The following is a 26,141-nucleotide window of genomic DNA, read 5'->3' as shown; positions in this document are numbered from 1 at the left end:
CTTTGGGAGATGCCAATCCATATCTGAGCTTTCCTGGGAACGTTCAAACTAACATGTAAACAATGGCGTCAGCCTGCAAAAAGCTGAATAATTCATAGATATGTGACTTGCCCAGGTGACTACAAACTCCATCTTGTTGAGGGGATTTTACACAGGAGAACAAAGGGGTATCCACCCACAGGAGAGAGACTATATAAGGTCCTGGAAACCCCTCCATTTTGTCTTCAGCTGGCTCAAAAGATAGCTTCTCCACCCCAAAGAGATGCCTGAAAGAAACTGGAACAAAGGACAGTAACTATGGGGGTGTGAGTGATTGCTGGACCCAGACTAGGAAGGAGTCTGTAAAAGAAGCTTATTGGAACATCTCTGAGGGTGAGATTTACCTGCATTTAGTTTCCTCCTGTATTAGGCTTAGACTTGCGTGTTTTTGTTTTATTTTGCTTGGTAATTTACTTTATTCTGTCTGTTATTACTTGGAACCACTTAAATCCTACTTTTTATGTTTAATAAAATCACTTTTTACTTATTAATTAACCCAGAGCAAGTAATTAATACCTGGGGGAGCAAACAGCTGTGCATATCTCTCTATCTGTGTTATAGAGGGCGAACAATTTGAGTTTACCCTGTATAAGCTGTATACAGAGTAAAACAGATTTATTTGGGGTTTGGATCCCATTGGGAACTGGGTATCGGTGCTGGAGACAGGAGCACTTCTTAAGCTGTTTTCAGTTAAGTCTGCAGCGTTTGGGGAACGTGGTTCAGACCTGGGTCTATGTTTGCAGCAGGCTAACATGTCTGGCTCAACAAGACAGGGTATTGGAGTCCCAAGCTGGCAGGGAAAGCGGGCTCAGAGGTAGTCTCAGCACATCAGCTGGCAGTCCCAAGGGTGTTTCTGTGACCCAACCCTTCACAATGTGTGTACATGGTACAATTATTCAATACACTAGTGAAAATAGAGCTATGTATTAGACCTCTTCAGTATCGAAGAAGGAAATGAGGAAGCTGCTCAGAGCGAGAATATAGAAGGCTGGAGCTCATGAGAGAACTGGCAAAGGAAGAAAACAGTAGGGAGTAGAGTGGAAAGTTAGACACCATGATCTATATCACTGAAAGTTGAAATGTTTAAATCTAGGACAAACTAATACAATCATTGCATGACATGCTGCACATGCATTAGGCTGTTTGACCAGTTTGAGAGTGCTGGCAAAACAGCATCTTATTTTGGATGCTTCCGTGGCTATAAGTACACGCCCAGAATGGGAGCAGCTTTTATAAAGATAAGAAAAATCACAGGAAATTAATAATTATTAACCATTTTAGATGTAGACCAGAAGGCCCTGAGCTGTGGTAATTGGCTTCCTGAATTATTCAGTCCTATGATCTCCTATTTCTAACTGTAAAATATAGGTGCAAATGCCAAATACCCCTTGTGCCCCCGCATATAAAAAACAAACAAAAAAAAAAAAACCAAAACCCAACAACAAATCCCTAAAACCTCGAATGAGACAGGAATGTATCATAATAGTATCATCAGTTTATAGTGCTTAATTGAACTACTGCAGAAGTTTCTTTAAAATGTTTCTCACTCATGTGGATGGGATAATACTGACGACTTGTCTACATGGAAAATTATTCCAGAATAGCTATTCCTGATTAACTTCAAGTGTGGATGCTCTTAGTCTTGAATAAGAGTGCCTTACTCCAAATTACCTTAATCTACATATGAAGTTAATCAGGAATAGTTAATCCACTTTCAGTTCAAACCCTCCTGTATTCTGAATAAACTGTCATGTGTGGGCAAACCCTAAGAAAGGATATGATTTACTGTAAGTAAAGCAGAAGGTTGCTGTGCTCTAAAGTTACCTTGGTGCAGTGCATGAGAGTTGCTTAATACTTCTTCAGGTACTTTTGAGGGTGTGGACCAAGAATATGCACCCTGCCAAAGGGGCCAAAATTAGAATGAAAATTGCAGAACCATCATTTCAGAAAGACTAATATTTAAATATTTGAAAGCTGAGAGCTGATGTCTTTGTACAATAAGAACTATGGCTAAATGCCCTAATTGATAGCAGGAGTTTTAATTAAAAGCAAAGCATCAAATTATCACAACTCAGAGAACTTTTGTTTCTTGAATTTGTCTCAATAGATTCTAATCTATTCAGAAGCAAAAATGGCAAAAGAATTTATGCTTACACTGGGATTGTAAGTGAGAATTTTGTGAGGTATTTTGTCATCCAGCCAGAGTATGTTTCTAAAAAGGGACAGCTAAATATTGTTTTTCCTGATGAGTCATTCCGTATCACAACAGAAAATCAGAGGTTCTAATTATTGATAACTAAAAAAGAGTAGATACATTAAGACACCACATAAGGGGTTTAAGTGTTCTACATAGACAATGTTTTGCTCTAGCCAACATTTATACAATGCTACAATAATTTATGCTACTTTTTATAAAAAGGTGTATATGCCTATTGGGTGTGTTGAGAGAGGGCAGCATTTGTATGTGAGAACGTGGGGTTACATCTGGCTGCTTGATGGCAAAAAATGTATCTATGAACTAAGACATTCAAAATTTAAGTACCGGTAGGTTGTTTTTTTTTAAAAGCCTAAATATTGAGCCGAACATAAAAAGAGATCACCATGTAGGACATCTTGACTGGCCTAGATTCATATTTTAATTTTCCTGTTACGTAAAAAAAAAAAATTCAACAAGAACTTCTGTGTGGGAAGTATGAGCCTTTCCTAGCGTTCAGAGCAATTACAAGCTAACCCCCTGTTCTGGTGCAGGCTGTTCAGTCAGTGAAGATGCACCTTCAAGACTTGCACTTAAGTGCCTTTTTAAATGTACGTTTTACAAAAGGAATTGGCCATTCACGCACTGACAATTCAACACCCATTTCCAATATCAACTTAAAAAGTGTTCGGTAAGCAGCAATAATGGATTTTGGGGAAGGGGGGGGAAATCAACCTCAAAAATAATCAGAAGAAAACAAACCATTTTGTCATCTTTATGGGTAAATAGCATAATGATTTGGGTTCTGCAGAACAAGTATTTTGACTGCATTGCACTATCATATACTAATGCTATAAGTAGAATTCCAATTAACTGTTAAAGCAGAAAAGTTTGTTAGTGCATTTGAGGAATGTCTGCACACTCATCTTTACTTTTCATATTGGCAATACAACCATTGGCTATTACAGTAAAAGCTACAGTTATTATAAAGGGGAACTGAGATTACATTTAGCCACGTCTCCATGTAGACAAGGTTTTGTTATTATCTCGGAGGCTTATATATTTCCATGAAATTCTCCTAAATTTATTTGTTGATTTCTCTAAAATAATATAAAACAAGATTGTTTTAGAGCTAGTATTTCAGTTTTCTGACAGTTTATTTTAGGATATTGCTAATATTATTAATTACATTTTGCTTTAATATATTACCTTGCTTTTGAGGGTTTGCAAATGTGTATAATTATCCCCATTTTCGAGATGGGGAAAATGAGACCATGACTTGCCCAAAGCAATGCATCAAACCAGTCTACCTGATTCCCAGTTTCTTGTTTTAATTACTAGACACACACTATTGCCTCCTTGACAATACTACCTTTCCTTACTTCTGTCCTAAATGTTTGTTTATATGGTGTTTGTGACGGGTTTAACCCCCCATCTGGGATGCCACCTGATGTACTGGGATTTCACTGAGCCTGCCTGCTCCAGTAGCCTGAGCTCCCTCTCCCTGTTTTGCTGAATTATGCTCTCCTGCCTCTGGCAGCACACACACACACAGGTAGGGACGCACCAGCTATAGAATCACAGAGTCTGCAAACCGCTGTCTATGAGAAGACTCAGCTAGGAACTCCCCCAGCACTCAAGTGCAGCTCCCCTCTGGAAAGTATACCCAAAATAATAATGTCCTGCACTGTAGAGAAATCTTTACAACGTAAGCTCATAAATTCGACCCCTCCCTCAATGTGGAGGAAGATGTGCACAACTTCTTGCCACCCCCCCCCCACAGTTAGAGATTGCACAAACTGGGTTTAATAATAAACAAAACAAGTTTATTAACTATAAAAGACCGATTTTAAGTTATTATAAGGGATAACAAACAGAACAAAGCAGATTACTAAGCAAATAAAACAAAACATGCATACTAAGCTTAAGGTCTTACAGAGACTGGTTTCAAGAAGTAATTTCTCACCCTAAATGATGTTTTAGGCAAGTTGCAGAGTTTCTGTAGCTTAGATTTCCAGTTATTTCTCTTTACAGACTAGACTCCAGTCTTAGTCTGAACTCAGCCCTTGCCTTTCCCTCAGCTTAGTTCCTTTGTCTCTTCAGGTATTTTCAGCAGTCTTTCTTCTTGGGCAGGAAGGCAATGGAGAAGATCCCTGTTTGCCTTATTCCCCAGCCTTAAATAAAATTTACATAAGGCGGGAATCTTTTGTTTCCAAGTCTTGACCTCCCCCTCCTTTTAGTGGAAAATTACTAGAAGTCCAAGCTGATGTTTAGTACCTGGTGACAGGACCACCTGACCTAGTAGTGTCACTGCTAGGAGGAAGGAGAGAGATTAGTATCTTCAAAGTCTTATTGTTTCTTCCTAATGGCCCATCAAGCCTGATGACCTGTTGTTTGGTGGGTGTCTCCCAAATACACACACAGTTGTAATTGTTACATAGTCAATATTCCTAACTTTAGATACAGAAATGATATATGCATACAAATTGGATCATCACAGTCAGTAAATTAAAACCTTTCCGATGATACCTTACAAGATCCATCTTGCATAACATATATCTCAGTTATGCCATATTCATATCATAAGCATATTTCCATAAAGAATATGGAGTGTAATGTCACAGTGTTTAATATTGTTCCATCAAATATATTATTACAGAATAGTTTCTTTGGAATAAATTGCTATTAAAATGGTAAGCAGAGAAGGGCTGCCTTGAGATATAGCGGTAGCACTTAACTCATGTTCCTTTGTTGCAGATTAGGGTCTGACAGGAAGCCTGCTAGATAATTTGGAGACAGAAAGGTCTCCTTCCCAGTCCTTGAAGTTCCTTTCTCAAGGACTCTTTAGAGCCCTGACTTTCAGGTACCTGAACCCAAGGCCCCCAAATTGTCCCATCCTGAGAATTTCTTCTTGCCTTCCATATTACCTTTCCTTTAAAGAGAGAACATTGCGGATGGAACTCAGGTGACTTTTTTTCATGCAACAGAAAATGGGAATGGGGAGTAAGGCATGTGACCCCCTCACAATCTATAATGTTATGTACTTTCTCCCCCACCCTCATATTGTGTAATAGGAAATGAAGTGATGCTCCTAAAAAGCAGCTGCAGCTTAATGGTGTGCAGATGCAATACATTTTATGTCTTGCTTGACCTTGTTTATTCAAATGTAGTTAATGACCTTATCCAGTAAGAAAACCCAGCATCACAGTGCATGGTTTAAGACTGAGCCTCACTGTGTGTGTGAGCAGCTTGGAAGCAGTTGGAATATCTTTTTGTTTTGTTTTGTTTTGTTTATTTGTTTCTGGACTTTGAATTGCCATGCTGCTCGCTTCAGCTTCTAGGAGAAGGGGTTAGTGAATTATCTTTCTTTTCAGAGTTATAAGTTATATCAGAAGGCAAATGCTTCACAAGTTATTTCCAGCAAATTAGCTGGTCTTGTTGGGAGGAGGGAATATGAATTGCTCAAAGATGTGTGTACGCTGCTTTAAATCTAATGTGTCTTCTCTACATGTTGTGTGGGGAGTGTTGAGTAAACTGAACATGAGATTTTAAGAGGGGGAGATATAATTTAGCTTATTATTTTTCATTCTAAGAGACAGATGTACAGGTGTTCTGCTAACACCATCTGCATGCTGGGTAGGGCTAAATTCCAATACAGTGCAATCTCTGTGGTGCGCAAAGCATGTTTGGCATTCTTGTCTCCTTTTAAAAATAATAATAAACCATAATGATGATAAATTAAAAGTCAGAAGATGGCCCTATAATTTGTAAGATGAGAGGGAGAGCAAATTTATCTGCGAACTAGGGGGGAGAATAATATCTCTAAGAGATGCCGTATTCAGTATATTGTGATCTGTCTCATACTAAACTGAACTTTCAGTTCTCTCCCTCAAGTAAATTGATGGTTTATATTCATGACCATAAATGGACTTCCTGAAAATCATACCTCTGAAAGGTGAGATTTTTTTGAAAATCAAATAAAATATTAAATTTATTTTATTCTGTCATAGACACAAATTACACTGTAGACAATAAGCCAGCAATATACATGATCAGCCAAGTACCATAAACCACAAGACAGAGGGAACTGAATTTAGTTTTACCAATGCACAGGAGGTAGATAATGTATTTTCAGATGTTAGGATGTACTGGTTCTCCTTGTGCTTTAAAATAGGGTTCCTCTGTTTACAGAGAGCAAGAACTATCAAGCATTTCTGTGCAGACATGTTAACTCTATGAAAACATTTAGGGTGAAGTCTTGGCTCCATTGAAGTCAGTGGCAAAACTCCCTTTGAGATCAATGGGGTCAGGATTTCACCCTTTGAATTCTCCTCGCTTCCTACCCCATAGCGCCTTGCTGTGGCAGTAGGTGGGTGGAGTGGGAAGGTGAAAACTTTAATATTGCAACAGTGTTGCCTCTTGCCATTCAACCATTATTCACACGCAAACCATCACAGCTGGAAATCCTGAGTTCCTCCCTTGCCTTGCATCTGATGTAGGTGGTATGTCAGGCAGAGGAGAATAGCAGCTTGGTGACAGTAGGATTTAGGGATTTCATCCTACTTCCATTCAAGTCCATGGAAAAATGTCTGTTAACTCTAATGGTGAGGATCAAGCCCTAAGCTACTAAGCTGGTGGGGAGGAAATAGCATGATGAGAAAAGGACCAGTAGCACCTCTCACGAATGAGCATTAGCTGTAATTTTTTAAATGAGAAGTAAGTTGTCTATTTACTCCTTTTCTCAGTGTGATCCCTACCATTTGGGTGTTTAAAAACTTGTGCTGGCTGTGGTGTTCTATGCATGGACTGCAGATTTGTCCATTTTAATCTATCCCCCCGCCCCTTGTTTAAAAGGCAGTTTGCTAAAACACTGGTGTCCTTACTTCGTCTTTTTTCTAAGAGTGCTTCAGCATCATTAACTTTCACCAAAGACCAGGACCTTTAGATCACACTCAAAGATAGATATAAATGCAGTATTCCCGTAATACTATGCTGCAGTATCTCAGTCAAAGCAGTGGGATGTCAGCTCAATTCTTGGTGTGGAGTTTAGTTATTTATTTATTTATTTACTTAACACACTCTCTCTCTCTCTCTCTCATATATATATAGCTATAGGGCAAGGTGCCCTGGCAGTCTAAGAAAACAGCTATTACAACTAACTCATTCAGTTACCCTTGCAATGGAAGTGCAGAAACTTCTAAATATATAAGTCCTGTTAAAAGGTTCTGTGGAAAAAAGAGTATTTGATTAGTTACTCATATAAAAGGTTTTAGCATAACTGCCTAGGGCTAGTGTAGATTTAGATTGAATGTTCTATGCAAGATCACTATCAAGAGGGTACTGCTCATGTTAGTAAACAAATGCAGAATTTTATTGGTATTGAAACCTAAAATATGTCATCAAAGCCAAATGCACAAGTACTCTCAGAACAAACAAGTTGATACAGATAAAATAAAATACAGAGAACGTTAAAATACATAGAACAAGAATATACATGATGGTGGAAAAGTAAATGTGAACAAAATATACTGTTTTAGCAACAAACATAGTAAACAAAGAAAAATTAAAAATAATCAAGAGTAGCAGATGTATATTTAGATTTATTATTTTATTAAAATGTAGAGTTCTGGAAAGTTTTCCCTTTTAAAGTAGTTTTTGTACAGGTAATTCATTCGTGTGTGTGTAGCATGTGTGTCTGTAGCATGCATGCAGACTGTAGGGCCAGGTTGAAAAACTGCTTTCTCTGAGCTGAACGAGCTTGTGCAAGGCAAGAAATCTAGTTTGGGAAAAATGTGTATTGCTGTGCAAAGGTTCTAGATGGACGTTTTTATTGAATTTGGCCCGGAGGGCCTTGTTAACATTCAAACAAACCAATAGCAATGCAATAGAATGTTTAAAGGGACACTGTGAACTTCAGCTTTAGTAAGTTTTAAATTGAAGGTGGTATTATTAACATGGGGGAAAATGTGTTTGCAGTATGTTCTTTTTACGTTGGCAGTGCTCCTTTAACTGGTCAGCCATTTAGCACAAAACTGGATTTCACCTATCCACACAAATCCACCACTGTGAAACATTTATGGCAAGCTCTCTGTTTTTTTCAAATCCCACAATTTGCTTTCCCATTTCTAAGCTTTCGGGGGGGAAAATCCATATTGTATAATGAATAAATTAATACCTTGAGAGCTCAGCTCTCTGTCTCTCTCTATGAATATTGGTTTGTCAGCTTCTGGCAAAACTTTTTCCTTGGGCATTTGGAAATGAATGGGCTGATTGGGCTGAGATCATGCTCTTGGTATAGGGGTTATTGTCATTGTGGTTAGGTTAGATCTAGTAATATTGTTTAGGTAGCTCAATAAAATATATTATATTATAGATTGTTAAAAGTATGAAATACTACTTGTTTCAATTACTGTGATTTACCTAGAAGCAGGACTAGGCACTGAAGAATTTAAATAAAAACTGTATGTTCACATAGATACAGTTCTTCTGGTCTGATTGCAGTGTCATGATTGGGGGTTGATTTTATCCCCTATCTCAATGTATAAATGCTGGGAGTAGGTTTTAGCTATATTAGAAGAGCTGGTTTGAGAAAAGGATCTGAATTTTAAGAAGAGAAAAGGAGATATTTGAATAATAAGTGATTTGTTATATATTTTTCATATTTTCTCATTATTTACTATGCAGGAAACATTTAGAAAAGCTAAATGTAATGGTGTGTTCTGGGGCTAAAATGATTCATTACAAATCTAGATAGTAATTACAATTGTTGTGGGGAATTTTCTGACACCATCAACACAACAGCATAAGTGTTGATTTTGCAGTTGGTATGTTACCATTTCTGAGTGTGTTGAGCATGAATAGCATAAGGATCTAGTCTGTGAAAATCCTGCCAATCTCTGTTGCACTTCCCATGACTTCACACTTTTGGGGAAGGGCAAAGTTCCCCATGCTTGTGTGTTGCCCCCAACTATTTGGAATTCTGACTCATTTCCACAGCCTGTTCCTCCCAGCCACTACTGCTATCTGAATCTCAGCTCACAAATAAAATCTTTCTTCCCATTTGACCTTATGATAGCTCCGCTTTTTGAAGTGGTTTCTGGCAATATGTACTACAAGGCATTTATATAAAGAATTGAAATGGACTATACTGTAATCTTACTGTAATTCACTTTAGATATCATTTTAAAGCAGTCTTAGCTTCTCAGATGCAGTCTAACCGCTGCTGTGCAAACTTCCCTATTTGCTCTGGAGCAGAGGTGAAAATGTTCTTTTCAATAATAGTTTGATATATTGGTTGATTTCGGCCAAAGCAGTGCAGATATGTAATTTAATAAGGCAGTCACTTGTAGAAGCAGGTTGTTCTGGAATACAGATTTTGACATTGATACTGTCTGCAAGGATTCTTAAGATAAAATGGGGATGCAATGGTTAAGTACAGTGACTGTTTTACTAGCTTTAAATTATGCTTCCCACTACCTGTATGCACCGACTTCTGAAGCTTAGAGGCCAGCCTAATGCTTTTCTTTGGAGTTCATTGTCAGTTTTACCTCAAGTGGGGGAAACATATTATGATTTTGTCCCATGTACTGGTCAGCAGCTAGCTAGAAATTGAGTGCAACAGTATTAGATTGCTATAGTAACTTCAGCATGAAGAGAACTACTTCCCATTTTCATGGTGAACTCTTCTGTTAGGTTCACAGCTTGCAGGTTTTCCTGAAGCTATATTTTCATTCGATTCCCCACCTGAGAAGCTTTAATTTATTAAATGTTTTCCATCTGCATTGAGCTAAATTATCAAAATGTAGGCCTGAAAAGAGAGGCTGTTGGGGTACAATTATGCAAGAAACAGCTTTTCTCCCCCTTTGGCTATAATGCTGATTAAATCACTCCCCTGGACACATCTGTTTTATGCATCTGATAATCCAAAATGTTACTAACATTTGGCAGAGTTACTATTATGTTCCTTTCTCCAGCCTACACACTTGCACACATTTTTCAGTGTGTGATTTTACTGAAGCATTCAAAGATTTGGTGTCTGTATATATCAAAATACCACTTGCTCAGAAGAATTAAGCAGTGGGGTAATATGGTTTACAAGTGAAATATTGCTGTTGGGGTTAGTCTTGGGTTGGCTATCTCAATAAGATAAGTTGAAACAGCAAAACTGAACTATTTTTAATCTTGTTCCTGGTGCAGAAATGTGATTTACTATGTGTATCTATGTGCATCGTCATCATTATTTAATATTAGAGTATGAGTTCTGGAGTAAGTTCTCCTGTGGGCTAAGATCAAACAGTAGTTTTAAGCCAATGGCTCCCAAATTATTCAGGAAACTCTATTTGCATTTAGCAGCACCAGCCATTGACGTCTTCTCACAGTTAATTGTCTCTTCCTCGCCTTACCTCATAAAACTGGGTCTGTCCTTTATTCTAAGATTTCATGGATCACTGGTTCTTTCTTCCCATTCCAGTGAAACCAGAAAACCAGTTGAGGGTGATCTTAAATCCTGACATATGATTGATTGCATGCCAAGCTTGGTTATAGATGTGAATGCAGTTATTAGGCAGGGATACAGCACCTGACTCAGGACAGTGACCTCACCACAACTAAAGGTGGGGCAGAATTTGTGTGGGCTTACCCAAAGAAAGACAGCTCTGCTTTGTGGTTGGGGGGCGAGGGAAGAGAGGAAGAAGATCAGAAACTGCTGCAAAAGGTGCTCGGTGGTCAACTTTGCAGCAAACACACACACACACACACACACACACACACACACACACACACACACACACACACACACACACACACACACACACACACACACACACACACACACACACACACACACACACACACACACACACACACCATAAAGGTAGGAAACCTGTGTGGATCAAGTCTGTATGTGAAAGCAGCAAGGCAAGGAAAATTTAACTGTTTCATGGCTATGTGCTGCTTGCTGCTGCTCATGTGCCTATACCTTTGCTGGAAAGAGGACAGGCAGAGGCAGGGCAGCCCCAAGGGAGCCCATGGACTGGAAGGAAACCCAAGACAGACAGTATTGCAGCAGGGGTAAGGGCGCTCACAAGTACGTGGACTGCTACTGCCTGTCGTGTGTTTAATAACCCACGGCAGCCTCATGGACTAAGGGAGGCAAATGATCATAGGAAAGTGTCCACGCACTCAGGTGAGCAGGCTGTGTGCATTAATGGGATGGTCAGCTAAGATGTGCAGCAAATGGTCAGTGACGTTGTTTCTGAGGTTTTCTCCACAGCATTACAACGCTTCAAAGGGTGCAAGGTCACCTAAAAAATCCATGATGTTTTCTTCCACCTAACACAAGGGATGGCGGTAATGCTGATCCCGGGGGTGAGTGTAATAACCATACAGAGGTTGGGGAAATGGGTGGCAGAGGTGGTATCCGGCCTTCCAGCCTGGCAAAGGGTGGCAGTTGCAGGGGCCACAGCCAGGTGCAGGGACGGTGCTCAACCAGTCACTCAGTGAGTTCACCTAAGGGGAACAGGAGTCAGCCGATTGGGTTATTAAATACTCTGGGCCCAGGAGTGGAAGGTTTAGAAGCCTGGGCAGACCCACCTAGGGGTGGCACCTTCAGTGGGGATCACTGACGGTATTACACAGCTGCTGCAAGCTAATTTGCATTTACAACAGCAGCTTCAGGCAGCTAGATGTGAGAGGTCTGCATAGGGTGACAGGGTAGGCCCAGCATGGGTTCAAGTTTCAGCAGCAGGACAAGGAAGGGGCACATGGCAACTCATCTGCCATCAGGGCATGTAACCGCAGGGGACAGGGTAGACACTCCCGGGGGGCCTCTGTGGGAGCAGAGCTCTGCAGTACGGTTATGCCGGGGTAGCTTACCCGATGGGCGTTCACCTACTCAGTGCAACTAAATATAGAATCCTCACAGGCAATTTGTGCATGTAATATCCCTATGGCACAGGAAGGGGTTCACAGACAGTAAACATGGACAAGGCAAGCAAAACAGCGAACTGTCCAAGAGGCCAAGGGTGCCTAGAACATGAAAAAATTGGGAGGCTGCCCTCGTCGTCTAGGCGGGTGTTATGGTACAGGCCTACCCAGACAGCAGCCCGGCCTTTGTTAATTATATGAACATAATTAGGCGGGCACCCAATATGTTTGGGGGCATGTCATAAGCAGGTTCCATTAAGGGCAGCAACACAAACTGGAATAAGGTGGCATCACACACTGTGGTTCAAGGGCATAACACCAAGGGCGCCAGCGGTTTGTTCATACCGCAACAAGCCCGAAAAGGGCTCCGGGCACGTAATAGTATTTGCTGGGCATTTAATAATGGTGGTTGTTTAAGACGCCTACCACCGGCAATTTTATTTCAAGGCTATGCCCATCGGCTGTTCAGAATCCTGTGCAGCTTTTCAGAAATTTAGTGCAATGTTGCACAATTTTTGTTTGCAGGGTGAGCTGGGTCAAATGAGTGTTTTCACCTGTTGGACACATTTCAGGCCCTGGTTAAATAGTTGGGGAAACCCCTAGCGAAGGACAAAACAGAAGGCCCCTTTCACGATATTAACCTACCTGGGCTTTGAGCTGAACTTTGCTTGCAGGGTTGTTGCCCCGGGGCGGGCTTTTTGAGCCCGGCTGGCAGCGGCAATGGCTGGCATAGCCAGACCACACAATTACAGATGTAGTAAGACTTGTGGGTGTGGAAAAGTTTTCTAAGTCAATTTAAGGGGTATCATTGTGGAGGTACAAATGGTTATTAATTTGGGTCTAATATACGGGTGTGCCGTTGGTGCGACAACATGGCAGTGGTACAGGTTATCAATCGCCAAACTTCCAGATCACACAGGATTGGAAAGTTGGTAAGGGCATTTGTTCTTCAATGCTTAACTTCAACATCTGTTTTTTCTTCCAAGCATGTGCCGGGCATGGATAATGGCATAGCAGATGCCTTGTCTCATTTCCAGTTTGCTACGGGTTCTCTGCAACCTCGGAATGTCATGTGGCTGGTGAAATGCAGATTTTTTTTTTGGCTCCAGCTTTCAAGTTGTTTGTTTTGTTTTCTTTTAAGGAATCTTGTCAATACAAGGATCCAGAGAATGGGTCGCCTATGCGGCCCTCCATTAAGGGCGATTGCTGCAGTACCAGGTCAAGGACAATGGAGTTGCTGGTGTCCCTTGACGATCACACATGGGACAGTGGGTTCTTTCTCCCTAGTAGGGCTGCTAGCCAAGAGGCCATTTGCGGATGTCTGGGAACCCGGCGGGGTTGGGGGGGAGGCAGCCAAGCAAATGGCTGGCACCTCCTTGTGGCGGATGTTCAGTGCAGGTACTCCATAGGGAGGGCAGCCAGTGACCAGATAAATGGCCTGGTAAAGGACTTAAAAGGAGGTACTAGATAAAGAAACAGAATGGGGGAAGGGGTTCGGGGACTCCCATGACCGGTACGGAAGAGAGCCAACCCCTCCTCCATTCTCATAGCCCTCCTTAAGCTTCTTGCGAGGCTGGTGGATGGTAAGGTCCAAGCTATGGATTGGCTGGGGGACCTGGATGGAAACAAAGGGGGGCTGGTGGAAGCCTCGGAGAATTGATTTGAATAAACATGGATTAAACAAAGGGGGGGTGGTGAAAGCCCCAGAGAATTGCTTTGAATAAGCATGGATTTGCCTGCACTGTACACTTTATCTGCCGGGTAGTCCCAGACATCTATATAATAAAGTTGCAGCCTGATTAAAACCTATAACAAGTCTCCTGTCCTTGCGGTATACTCAGACAACAACTCTCCCAAGTTCTGTCATTTGTTGATTGCTTTTTAAGTGTGGTGGGGACAGCCATCTGATCTAATGGCAAAAGCAACGTCATGCTAGAAGGGGAATACGTACTTCACCAGTGTTTGAGAAATGCTATCATCATAGGTTTCAGAGTAGCAGCCGTGTTAGTTTGTATCCGCAAAAAGAACAGGAGTACTTGTGGCACCTTAGAGACTAACAAATTTATTAGAGCATAAGCTTTCGTGGGCTACAGCCCACTTCTTCGGATGCATATAGAGTGAAACATATATTGAGGAGATATATATATACACGCATACAGAGAGCATGAACAGGTGGGAGTTGTCTTACCAACTCTGAGACGCCAATTAAGTAAGAGAAAAAAGCTTTTGAAGTGATAATCAAGATAGCTCAGTACAGACAGTTTGATAAGAAGTGTGAGAATACTTACAAGGGGAGATAGATTCAATGTTTGTAATGGCTCAGCCATTCCCAGTCCTTATTCAATCCTGAGTTGATTGTGTCTAGTTTGCATATCAATTCCAGCTCAGCAGTCTCTTGTTGGAGTCTGTTTTTGAAGTTTTTCTGTTGTAAGATAGCCACCCGCAGGTCTGTCATTGAATGGCCAGACAGGTTAAAGTGTTCTCCCACTGGTTTTTGAGTATTATGATTCCTGATGTCAGATTTGTGTCCATTAATTCTTTTGCGTAGAGACTGTCCGGTTTGGCCAATGTACATGGCAGAGGGGCATTGCTGGCACATGATGGCATATATCACATTGGTAGATGTGCAGGTGAACGAGCCCCTGATGGTATGACTGATGTGATTAGGCCCTATGATGATGTCACTTGAATAGATATGTGGACAGAGTTGGCATTGGGCTTTGTTACAAGGATAGGTTCCTGGGTCAGTGTTTTTGTTCAGTGATGTGTGGTTGCTGGTGAGTATTTGCTTTAGGTTGAGGGGTTGTCTGTAAGCGAGGACAGGTCTGTCTCCCAAGATCTGTGAGAGTAAAGGATCATCTTTCAGGATAGGTTGTAGATCTCTGATGATGCGCTGGAGAGGTTTTAGTTGGGGGCTGAAGGTAACAGCTAGTGGTGTTCTGTTATTTTCTTTGTTGGGCCTGTCTTGTAGGAGGTGACTTCTGGGTACTCGTCTGGCTCTGTCAATCTGTTTTTTCACTTCAGCAGGTGGGTATTGTAGTTTTAAGAATGCTTGATAGAGATCTTGTAGGTGCTTGTCTCTATCTGAGGGATTGGAGCAAATGCGGTTATATCTTAGAGCTTGGCTGTAGACAATGGATCGTGTGGTGTGTCCTGGATGGAAGCTGGAGGCATGTAGGTAAGTGTAGTGGTCAGTAGGTTTCCGGTATAGGGTGGTATTTATGTGACCATCGCTTATTAGCACAGTAGTGTCCAGGAAATGGACCGCTTGTGTGGATTGATCTAGGCTGAGGTTGATGGTGGGATGGAAATTATTGAAATCATGGTGGAATTCCTCAAGGGCTTCTTTTCCATGGTTCCAGATGATGAAGATGTCATCAATGTAGCACAAGTAGAGTAGGGGCGTTAGGGGACGAGAGCTAAGGAAGCGTTGTTCTAAGTCAGCCATAAAAATGTTGGCATACTGTGGGGCCATGCGGGTACCCATAGCAGTGCCGCTGACTTGAAGGTATATATTGTCCCCAAATGTGAAATAGTTGTGAGTGAGGACAAAGATATGCAAACTAGACACAATCAACTCAGGATTGAATAAGGACTGGGAATGGCTGAGCCATTACAAACATTAAATCTATCTCCCCTTGTAAGTATTCTCACACTTCTTATCAAACTGTCTGTACTGAGCTATCTTGATTATCACTTCAAAAGTTTTTTTCTCTTACTTAATTGGCCTCTCAGAGTTGGTAAGACAACTCCCACCTGTTCATGCTCTCTGTATGTGTGTACATATATCTCTTCAATATATGTTTCACTCTATATGCATCCGAAGAAGTGGGCTGTAGCCCACGAAAGCTTATGCTCTAATAAATTTGTTAGTCTCTAAGCTATCATCATAGGTCATGGTTTGGAGTATTCATAGATTTGTTATTTTGTCAATTCTGGCTGTAAAATTTTATTTTCCAATAGCTCTGTTTACTCCTCAATTCAGTTTCATTAATGGGGCTGAAGGTAAATTTAGGATAACCACCACTAAGAGGCTGCATACAGTGTGTGTTCAAACACTACCTCAGAATGGAAAATAAAACTATCACTCAGATCAGTAGGCATGTCTGAAACAGAAATCCATGGGAAAGTAGGAGAATGTGAAGGTTGTTGGATGCAGTAAGTTTGAATATCGTAGTATTATTCTAATACATAGAATATTTGAGTATTTGTTGATAGAGGGGCCAACTTGGCTCCAACTGAAGACTTTGGCAAAACATCCTTTGACTTCCAGGAGAGCATGCTTCAAGGCAGGCTGCTAACTGTGGTGCTGTATTATCACGGTGCTGAAATCGACTTAGACTACAACTGTACCGCAAGCGAGGGGTGCTCATACTCATACATACTAATGCTAGCTCTCATCAGAGTTAGTGCACTAAAAATAGGATAGATGTGGTAGCATGGGCAGTAGCAGCAATGGCATGGGCTAGTCATGCTGCGTATGTACCCATGGGGTTCAGGCAGTTAGCCTGTGCACCACTGCCTGTGCTACTGTGGCTACACTACTATTTTTAGCATGCTAGCTCAGATGACAGCTATCACAAGTGTGTCTACTTGACTAGGGAGTCGGATACCTAGCTCATGGTGTAGACGTAGCCTTAGGCGTATTAAAAAATAATTATGCTTACAAGGGATATGGTTCTTACCCCTTGCCTGTTCCTACCTGACTTCCTCCTCCCTCCATCACCATGGAATTCTCTACATCCCAAACTACAACCTCTCACTACTATAAAATTTTCAACCACCCCAGACAAAGAGCAGTGGATGAGCATTTCTGAATGCATTGAACAACTGATCAGTTCTCCATAGTTGACTTGTGCTTTTCCTTAACTGGCTAGATGGGGTCATTCTTGAGCAGCTTTTCCTTATCCCCTGCCCTGCAAAAAAACACATCTCCTTTTCTGGGGCTGAGTGCACTGCTATACCAGTGATTCCAGTCTTTTTTTTACTTTCTCTTAACCACTTTAAAATGTCTCAGTTAGGACCATCCCATTCCAATATCTTTTCTTGCCTTTACATTTTGGAATAAAAAAGTTAGTTGAATGTGAACAAGTGTCACTGAAGGGATTAATAAGAGAATCACTTTACTTGGAATTCTGTATCTCCTTAATGAAAATGAAAGATTAGTAATAAGGTCGCTCCAAGACCTGTATGATCCACTTATTTTAGCAACTTGGGATTTTGTGTCATACTCCTCACCAAGGTAGTGTAGGATCCTTGTCTCAAAGCTGCACCATAGGATTGTCTCCTCTGGGGCAACTGTAGAAGTATTGAAAAATATATCATGTTTATTAAAATAGGGAATATTGGCAGCATCTGAGAAGCTCACTTCCTCTTATGTGTTTCTGAAGCTGCACGGGCCTTGGTTTCTCCCCTGCCCCTCTTCCTCTGTTAACTTGAAACATCAGCATGGCCTGTTTTTGGTTCAGCTTGTCTTACATCATTTCACTTTCATTTCATTTAAATTATGCAGCAGTTTTTGTTCAAGAAAATGCCATTGAATGCACTCAGTACTAGGAAAAGTGTTTAAGGTTACTGCTTAAATTTAAAAAAAGTTTGACATTGACAAGGAAAGAGTATTGAACATAGACCTTCTTTTACACATAACTTTTATAATATGTCTGGGTCTAAAACCTGATAAGGATAATTTTGTCATTTCATAGTACTGTATGTTGGTGTGTGTGTGTGTGTGTGTGTGTGTGTGTGTGTGTGTGTGTGTGTGAAAGAGAGAGAACTAAAAATATATATCTAAATTATAAGTCTAAATTATAACTTTTGGGAAGGTGGTATTAATTCATTTTCATTACAACTTGGTATCATTTTAAAACAGTTTCTTTCTTTATTTTTCTCCGCAGATTGCAAGCAGTCAATGAGGGAAGATGAGGGGATTGTGACTATGAATAGGAGAGGAGCTATCAAGCAAGCCAAAATCCATTACATCAAAAATCATGAGTTTATTGCCACCTTCTTTGGACAGCCCACATTTTGCTCTGTCTGTAAAGACTTTGTCTGGTAAGAAGGAAACAATATATGTAAGCAATATAAGTAATATATGTTTATTCTTGGGAGTGAAATGATTAAAAAACAACTAGCTTCAGATGTACTGAGAAATGATGGGAAATGTTGTAAATCACTCTGTAGCCCTTGATGTTACATGTCATGTATCACATTGGATGAGAACAATATATTATGTTATGTAGTACTGTAGCACTTAGAAGCCCAACTCATACATTTTCCCCACATTATGCCATAGTAATAATTTAAGTATGGATCCTGAGCCCACTGAAGTAATTGGCAAAACTTCCATCAACTTCAGTGGGAGCAAAATCTGGCCCTTAACTGGCAAAACCTTCTCAAAGGAAATTGTCTGATAATTGCCTTGGGTATAAGGCAGTGATGTTCAGACCTTTTATGGAAGTTTTCTTAGAGAAGAAGAAGCAGGAATCTTTTGACATGCTTCATTGAGAAACATTTATAATAGCAGGACCTAGACTGATAGAATCAGCATAAATATTGTGATTTAAACCTTGAATCTCGGGCATGTGAAAACAACTAAAAAAAATCTGTTTTGAACAAGACAAATATCTAGAGTTACACTTTCTGCCTTTGTGATTTTCTTTTTGTATTGTTTGTTTTTCAGGGGACTTAACAAGCAGGGATACAAATGTAGACGTGAGTTGACTCTATGCATTTTGTAACTATGACAAACTTTTTAATATTACTCAGTAGATAGGTATATGTAACATGGATAATATACTGTGTAAACATTTATAATACAAAGTGTATAATCACTTTCTCAATGATACGGATGTTAATTATAACGTGTTAAGTGCTAACATAGGGCTCTGTAGTTGGATGTCAAATGATTGACCTTTCCATCATTAAGCCTCGAGTAATAAGGTTAATGGGCCAAATTCTCTGCTGGTGTAAATGGGTGAAATGTCATTGAAGATAACAGCTGCACCCACTAACAACATCAAAAAATTGGGTCCAGTAATTCCATTTTGGTGTTTAGTAAATATTGGAACATATGGGAAATCTTCTAAATAGAGTTTAAGAACTGCAATTTTTCCAATCAGAAGAAACCCTTGATTCATTTCTTATGTAGTTAGTGATAGCAGTACCTTTCAGTCAAAGTAGATCTTGATGTATGCTATATGGTAGCATCAGCTGATGCCAAAGTACTTTTGTTTCCAAAATTTGCAAATGTAGTAATGTTTTCACACACACCTCACCCTCAAATGCTGGTGGCATCACCTACAGGAGAGACTGGTGGTTCAGAAATAAAGACATAAACTAGAGACAATAATCTCCTACAGATACCTCTCTTGCTTACAGAGAGAGGCACTTTCACTTGAGAAATATGGATTAACACTTGCAGATTTTAACTGATGGGTTATTTTCCTTTTCATTTCTCTCTTGAAGAATGCAATGCTGCTATTCATAAGAAATGTATTGATAAAATCATTGGGAGATGTACTGGTACTGCAGCCAACAGCAGAGACACAATGGTAAGAGATGAAAAAATTTCTTTAAGAATGTATGATTGTAAATGTGGCAAGACTTCGATGGAAACAGCAAGATCCAGTTGGGAAGTACTTTGCTGCATAACAATGGCTGTTTACTGCCTCCTTTAGCTACTAGACATTTTATGAAGATGTAGCACGGGTGAAACTCTGGAGAAGGCAGAGCAGTTACAATCCCTTGACAGAAACTTTTTTTTCCCCCAAGTAAAAATTTAATTCTTTAAGAGTTGAATAAATTATGCAGTAACAGATATGAGTTTGGGGACGTTTTAAAATACAACACAGCTCAAATTTGTTGATCTTAAAGTTTTTGCAGTGTGGCTTATCTCTTCAGGAGTTATGAAGGTCAGGGATTTCAGGACAAGCAAGAAACGGGGGTATATTTCCCTGCACTTCATACTTTGTGCTATGTGAATTGTTCTATTGTATTATCCTGCTGGGCAATATTCTTTGTGATTGTATGTTTTTCATTGTTGTCAGAGCACCTAGGCCTCTACATGCAGGCATTTTGAAAACAAAATAAATACATATATCTAAAACAATGGCTTCACATCCATAATAAAATGTAAATATGTGACACACGAGAGATACTTCTGCTGAGAGGTAGACTAGTGCATTGCAATGAGTCAACTTTTGACTGAAACAATTTTAATTTGCCAGTAGGCATCTAGTTTCCCCTTGATAGACACACATTTCACCCAAACTCAGCATGTTACATTTCTTCATAGACTGTACACTTAAAGTACTCAGTGTTGGATCATTTGTGAATGCTTTTTAAATGTGATTTTGAAATTATAAACATGAGTGTGAGAGAGATTAGCCCCCTAATGTCTGAAAAGGTGATTTATTTGTGTAAATATGCCTTCAGTTTCAGAAGGAGCGGTTCAACATTGATATGCCTCATCGATTTAAAGTTTACAACTACATGAGTCCCACCTTTTGTGATCATTGCGGCAGCCTTCTCTGGGGATTAGTTAAACAAGGATTAAAGTGCGAAGGTACGCTAGGGGCTTCTGTGCTATTTGAGTCTTAGCTTTTATGGAAGATGGGGAAAAGAGAATTGCCAGGGCGTTTTCCATAGAAAAACTAATTTGTGGTGAAGTGTGTCCAAGTCTCTTGTTTGTGGATGTTCTTGAGTTTGTATGACATTTTGTGATTCACAAAAAGCTCTCTTAAAAACAATACTTGGCTCTGTCAATTAAAGAGCATTTTGATTATTGCAGTGTTACAGAGGAGACAAGAGCAAGAAAAATTGTCTCTTTGGTACCATTAGGGACAAGCAGCCCCCAGATGCAATGCAGTTGAGTATATTTGTCATGCTGTATAGTATCTGAGTACATACTCCCAAACTGATGATGCATTTTCTGAATGTTAACTATAAATCCCTCTCGTCATAATTCTCCAACCAGAAAGAGAAAATTTAATTAAAGTATTCTTTCTAGTTTGTAAGATAATGGGCCAAAATTACAGCTGAATTAAACAGGCATAACTCCAAATCAGCAAAGCTTTACCTCTCTATTCCTGTGGTGATTTTGGCAACTTCCATTTTAAATGAGTTTGGGGGGGGAGAAAGGTAAAATTTGAATTGCAGTTTTATTAAAGGCTATAATCAATTAAAAGAGCAATTTGTTCATACCCAAATCCGAGCTATGAAAACGTTTCTGAACAGAAGTACTGAATACAAAAAAAAATCTTTCTGATGGATCTACTGTTTAACAATATTTTGCATGAAATTCACATTACTGTCCTTTCCTTTCTTTTAGAGTGTGGGATGAATGTGCACCACAAATGTCAAAAGAAAGTGGCAAATCTATGTGGAATCAACCAGAAACTATTAGCAGAAGCTTTAAATCAAGTTAGCCAGGTATATTGCACTGTTGTTTGTCATTCAACTAGTTGTATTACAAGCATGGGAAGGAGGTTTTTCCTTTCCTTACCATTTTGGTCATTAAGTGAAATATGCTGCTGGGGGGCCTCATTGTAAGTGGTGAAAGCCCTTTTGAGGCTTTAAAGGGAAACCTCACGTTTAAAAACAAAAAAAACCCTAAGATAATTGGAAACGTTCTAATGAAAAGTTGTTTTTTTAATCCCAACAAGAACAAGGTTTTTTTCCCTTTTTTGTTGTATTTAAACATTCTTCTGCAGTGTTTGGTGTAAATGGTGAAAAACAAATCAGATTTTGCAAAATTTTTTTTTTTAGTAATCTCTGTACTTTTTCACGACATGTCGAAAACACAAATGTTCTACTCCATGATTTTAGCTTATCAGAGGAACTAACACATCCACAGTATTAACTTCTTGATCTCCTGAGCCTGGTGGTTGCTTCTTTTACAGCTGGGTACCACTGGCTTTCGTTTACAAGCAGAAAACTGTATACTGGCTGTGAAATACCAGCATAACTGAAAAACATAGAGCCATGTGCTTAACGAAGTGAAGTACATCTCAGAATTCCATCTCAAGCTACCTTTCCTAAGCTTTTGTGTGATATTTACTTTTTAACAATCTTAGGGCTGATAGAACAATATTTCACTACATGAAAATCTCAAGAGGTTAACTACTAAAGCAAAATTAAACAGTGCACTTAAGTAAAGAACATCAATACGGAAAAGTTGCTTACGTGTGCTCAACACCAATAACCTAGTGATTCTTTTCTGTGTCTAGGACATAATGACTCCTGCTGTATATTGCTTACATTTTAAAGTAATACACACTTTTGTGAAGGCTGTTCCCCCACCAGCATTCCTGCCCTGGTTCTTGTTTGTTTCTCCCTCTCTATCATTTAAAGCTATGAAATTTTGAACCCATAATTTTCAATGGATAGCACTGGCAGAGGTTGTAGAATAGAGTGCTCAAACATTTTTAACACCATTTTTGATTCTGTTTATTTTCTTACCACGTATGACAGTGGACAGTGTGGATGCTATAAAAGGGATTATAGTGAATAAAGTGTGTGTATTAATATTCTTCAGCTTTCCATTACCAAAGGCTTCTAGACAAAGTAGTAAATACACATTTTGCATGAGTGAGATTTGCTTATAATAAAGGCAAAGCAACAACTAAAACGTCTCAGTTGATACTTACCATTACTAGTAACCTCAAATGCCTTCTACTCCTGTACAGAAATCAACCAGAAAATCGGATTCTGGGTCACTAGAAAATGTTGGTATTTACCAGGATTTTGATAAGAAATCTAAAGCTTTGGGTGGAGATACAACAGGTAAGAAATGAAATTTATTGAATTTTCTCTTAATTATGCATAGGTAATTACCAGACTGACACATATACTGAAATGTTAATCACAGGCAGTTATTTGCTATTACCATACATTGAAAACAATGTTTTATTATTTTTCTAACAAAAAGGTAGATTTAATATACGAAGATATTTACAGTCTCTGCACAACTCTTGTGACTAACTTACGTTCGGATAAGTAATATTTAGAGTTTTGCAAATATCAGCGTGAACATGAAATATCAATAACACATCAATGTTGTTTTAATAATTTAGACTTACAATTAATTTAATACATTAATTTAATTTAAATGATTAAAATAAGTAATTAATTTATACTTAAAAGGTTGCTGACTGAAACTCCCCTAGAACACTGAAAATATTAGTAAGATTTTATTCCTCGGACACTTTTTCTTCAAAAACACAGAGAACATTGTGAAACAATCTGAGCATTTATAAAGATCTGTGGATTGCTTTGCCCAAGAGTAACCAGAGATGTATTGAGATAAATGAGAGCAAGCTCAAATTCCTGCAGATTTTGCTATATTCTCATTCTAGCATAATTTCTCTGACAGAATTTGGGAAAGGAACATTAATTGGAGAGGTGCACATGTAAATATTCAGCATTTTGTAATGGGAAATCTATACAGTGCATATTCTTAAGATCTTGACTGTCTCATGGAATGTAGAAATCTTTGTGAAATGACAAGCATGCTGTTGATCTGAAAAACTGGAGTCAACTAAAATATATTAGTTGGGACTAAATGGAAGAAGTACTTAAAAAAAACCCACAAACACTAATTCCATGTGTGCAGTTCTGTTCAAAAATATAGAGAATGGGATGTCATTTTTATAACATATTTAATATAATCTTACTGTCAGAGTTGTATCAGTCCTCTCAGTGTAATTATTATTCTACTAATGTGATAATTAAAATATTTTTAGAGAGTGAGAACAGATAGGGTAATCAGGGGAGGAAATCCTCAATAACACAGATCAGAATATTGGAGTTAAAATTCAAAATGACTTATACCAATATGGATGGTCCCATGAAGTCTGATAGAAGTTACTATGTATTGAGCTGATTTTATTGAATTGCTTGGTAAATGATCACTCTTAATGTATCTTTCCAATTTGCTATACTAATTTCTGGCAAGAAAGGCCTTAAAAAAGTATAGTAAGGGCATATTGGACCAAATTCTTTCCTGCAGTACAGCCACTTTGTGACATGCTGCCAGTGCAAAGCAGCTCTAAAACTGGCACTGCCCTCAATGGGAGAATCAACTTACCCTATGAGGATCCTCTGATGGAATAACAACTCATGTGCTTATACCCCTATGCAACCATGTTTGAGTACGTGGCTGGTAAAAAGGGGTGTAGCCAAGATTTCCCTGCCTCGCGGCAGTCCGTAGCTGTTACAATGGCCCATTGCCACCCCACATAAATTAGAGAAGTTTAGTCCCCTAGTGTAAGTAAGCAGGCTGTAATCTGGTGCACAGCAGACCTAGGATCAGAGCAGATGGTTTCAAGCAGCCTTTAACAAATACCCTTCCCCTAAACAAGGTTCTGCCTTGTATTCTTTGGGCAGAGCAGATACTCAGGGCCTTTGAGCATAATATGAATTTAGTAAAATGCCAGATGTTGTTTAGTAAAATCCCAGATTTATACCCCAAATTTTAACTCCATTTGAATGATTTAGCTTCTTTGTAAGGTCCTCATGTTTATGGTCACCAACGTCAGCAGCAGATTTGATGAACTATTGGCATTTTGGCACGTGAAAGTCAGAAATTATAGAGATCTCTGTCATGAAAAGTGCCCATGCTGAATTTAAAATCATGGTTTGCATTAGCAGATAACAGCGAGTATGATAAGCTCTGGGAGGGAAGTACACCAAGACCAGCTTCACAAACCAGGAGAAAATTCACCATAGACAGCTTTGTCTTTCAGAAAGTACTAGGGAAAGGAAGCTTTGGAAAGGTGCGTAACAAGTGGGAAGCGCTTAAGTTGATTTGCCTTTTATTTTCAAGTGTTATGGGCTAATTTCACTTAAGTAAACACAATCTTCATTTTGTGGGGAGAGAATTTTATTAACCCTTTGTTGTGAAACTGTTACTGCTAATGGAATGGATTGTGATCATCTGAGCCTCAGGCATTAAAAATCCCAACGCCTGTAAAATTGCAACTGACCAAGAGCAGTGTTGGGACTCAAAAAAGGATCTACAATGCACTACCCCCCGTCCCTTTGTTTCTTGATTTCTTCCTTTAATACCCAAAAAGATTCATAAGCCTTTGTGCTCTACAGTATGAAATAATGCTGTGCACTCATATGCACAACACAGCTGTGGCTACAGAGCACCCCAGTGCAGTGGCACCACCATGAGTTGAGTTGGACAAAAGCAGAGTTGCTGCAGAGCAGGAGTGACTCCATGTCCTCTGTCTATGGTGGAGCTGAGTACTATGCTAGCCCTGCATAGGTCAATAAGGAGGCGGATTTTGGACATGACCGTTAGTTGGGTTATTTCACAGCAATGAAAAATCTCAAAGGGATGAACAGGGTTCATGTTCTTTCTTCTAGTCCATGAGCTCAAGTAATAGCAACAGAGGAACTGCAGAGATGTCCTACATTTTGCCACCTGTTTGGGCTGGTACACCATAATTTCTGTGATGCACCCCATCATAAAATCCATTAGCTTTGCCTTTGGGCTAAGGGGCTATAGAGGGGTGGTGTGAATCTCCCTATTTTTTAATAACTTTTTTGTAGTGCTATGCAATCTTCTTTAAATGCCTCGTCCTAAAATTCTCCTCTGCTGATTAGCAGCATTAGCTAAATCAACTTTTCTTACGTATGCCCTGAAGTCTTCCTGTGTTTGCAGGTTCTGCTTGCTGAACTGAAAGGGAAGAATGAATTCTTTGCTATTAAAGCTCTGAAAAAGGATGTGGTGCTAATTGATGATGACGTGGAATGTACCATGGTGGAAAAGCGGGTCCTAGCTCTTGCATGGGAAAACCCATTTCTTACTCACCTTTACTGCACATTTCAGACTAAGGTATAATATGGATTTAACGTTTGCCTTTATGAGAATACTGGTATCTGTAACAAAGCAAAATGGATTAGTGACCAGATACAATCTGTTTCTCTGCATGAGTGAAATATGTTTTAATTGACTGGAGGTATTGGTTCTGATTCT

At 39.5% G+C, this 26,141-nt stretch overlaps 1 protein-coding gene across 2 annotated transcripts in view; it reads left to right on the top strand.

Moving 5' to 3' along the window:
• PRKCD (protein kinase C delta) overlaps nucleotides 1–26,141 on the top strand; it is a 146,511-nt gene that overhangs the window by 105,876 nt on the left and 14,494 nt on the right. Inside the window, exons 5-12 of one of the 2 annotated variants that reach the window (XM_024195678.2) lie at nucleotides 18,052–18,208; nucleotides 18,837–18,868; nucleotides 19,622–19,707; nucleotides 20,591–20,720; nucleotides 21,486–21,586; nucleotides 22,843–22,939; nucleotides 24,806–24,930; nucleotides 25,827–26,000. In XM_024195678.2, coding sequence (XP_024051446.1) covers nucleotides 18,052–18,208; nucleotides 18,837–18,868; nucleotides 19,622–19,707; nucleotides 20,591–20,720; nucleotides 21,486–21,586; nucleotides 22,843–22,939; nucleotides 24,806–24,930; nucleotides 25,827–26,000 — 902 coding nt within the window. Of the gene's footprint in view, nucleotides 1–18,051; nucleotides 18,209–18,836; nucleotides 18,869–19,621; nucleotides 19,708–20,590; nucleotides 20,721–21,485; nucleotides 21,587–22,842; nucleotides 22,940–24,802; nucleotides 24,931–25,826; nucleotides 26,001–26,141 lie in introns of both variants that reach the window. The other variant, XM_024195676.2, reaches the window with a different exon arrangement.

This window comes from Terrapene carolina, unplaced genomic scaffold (assembly GCF_002925995.2).
Source record: "Terrapene carolina triunguis isolate 2854851 unplaced genomic scaffold, T_m_triunguis-2.0 Scaffold232, whole genome shotgun sequence".
Taxonomy (NCBI): domain Eukaryota; kingdom Metazoa; phylum Chordata; order Testudines; family Emydidae; genus Terrapene; species Terrapene triunguis.
The sequence above is the reverse complement of the archived record's forward strand: the minus strand, read 5'-3'. Positions and strand labels throughout refer to the sequence as shown.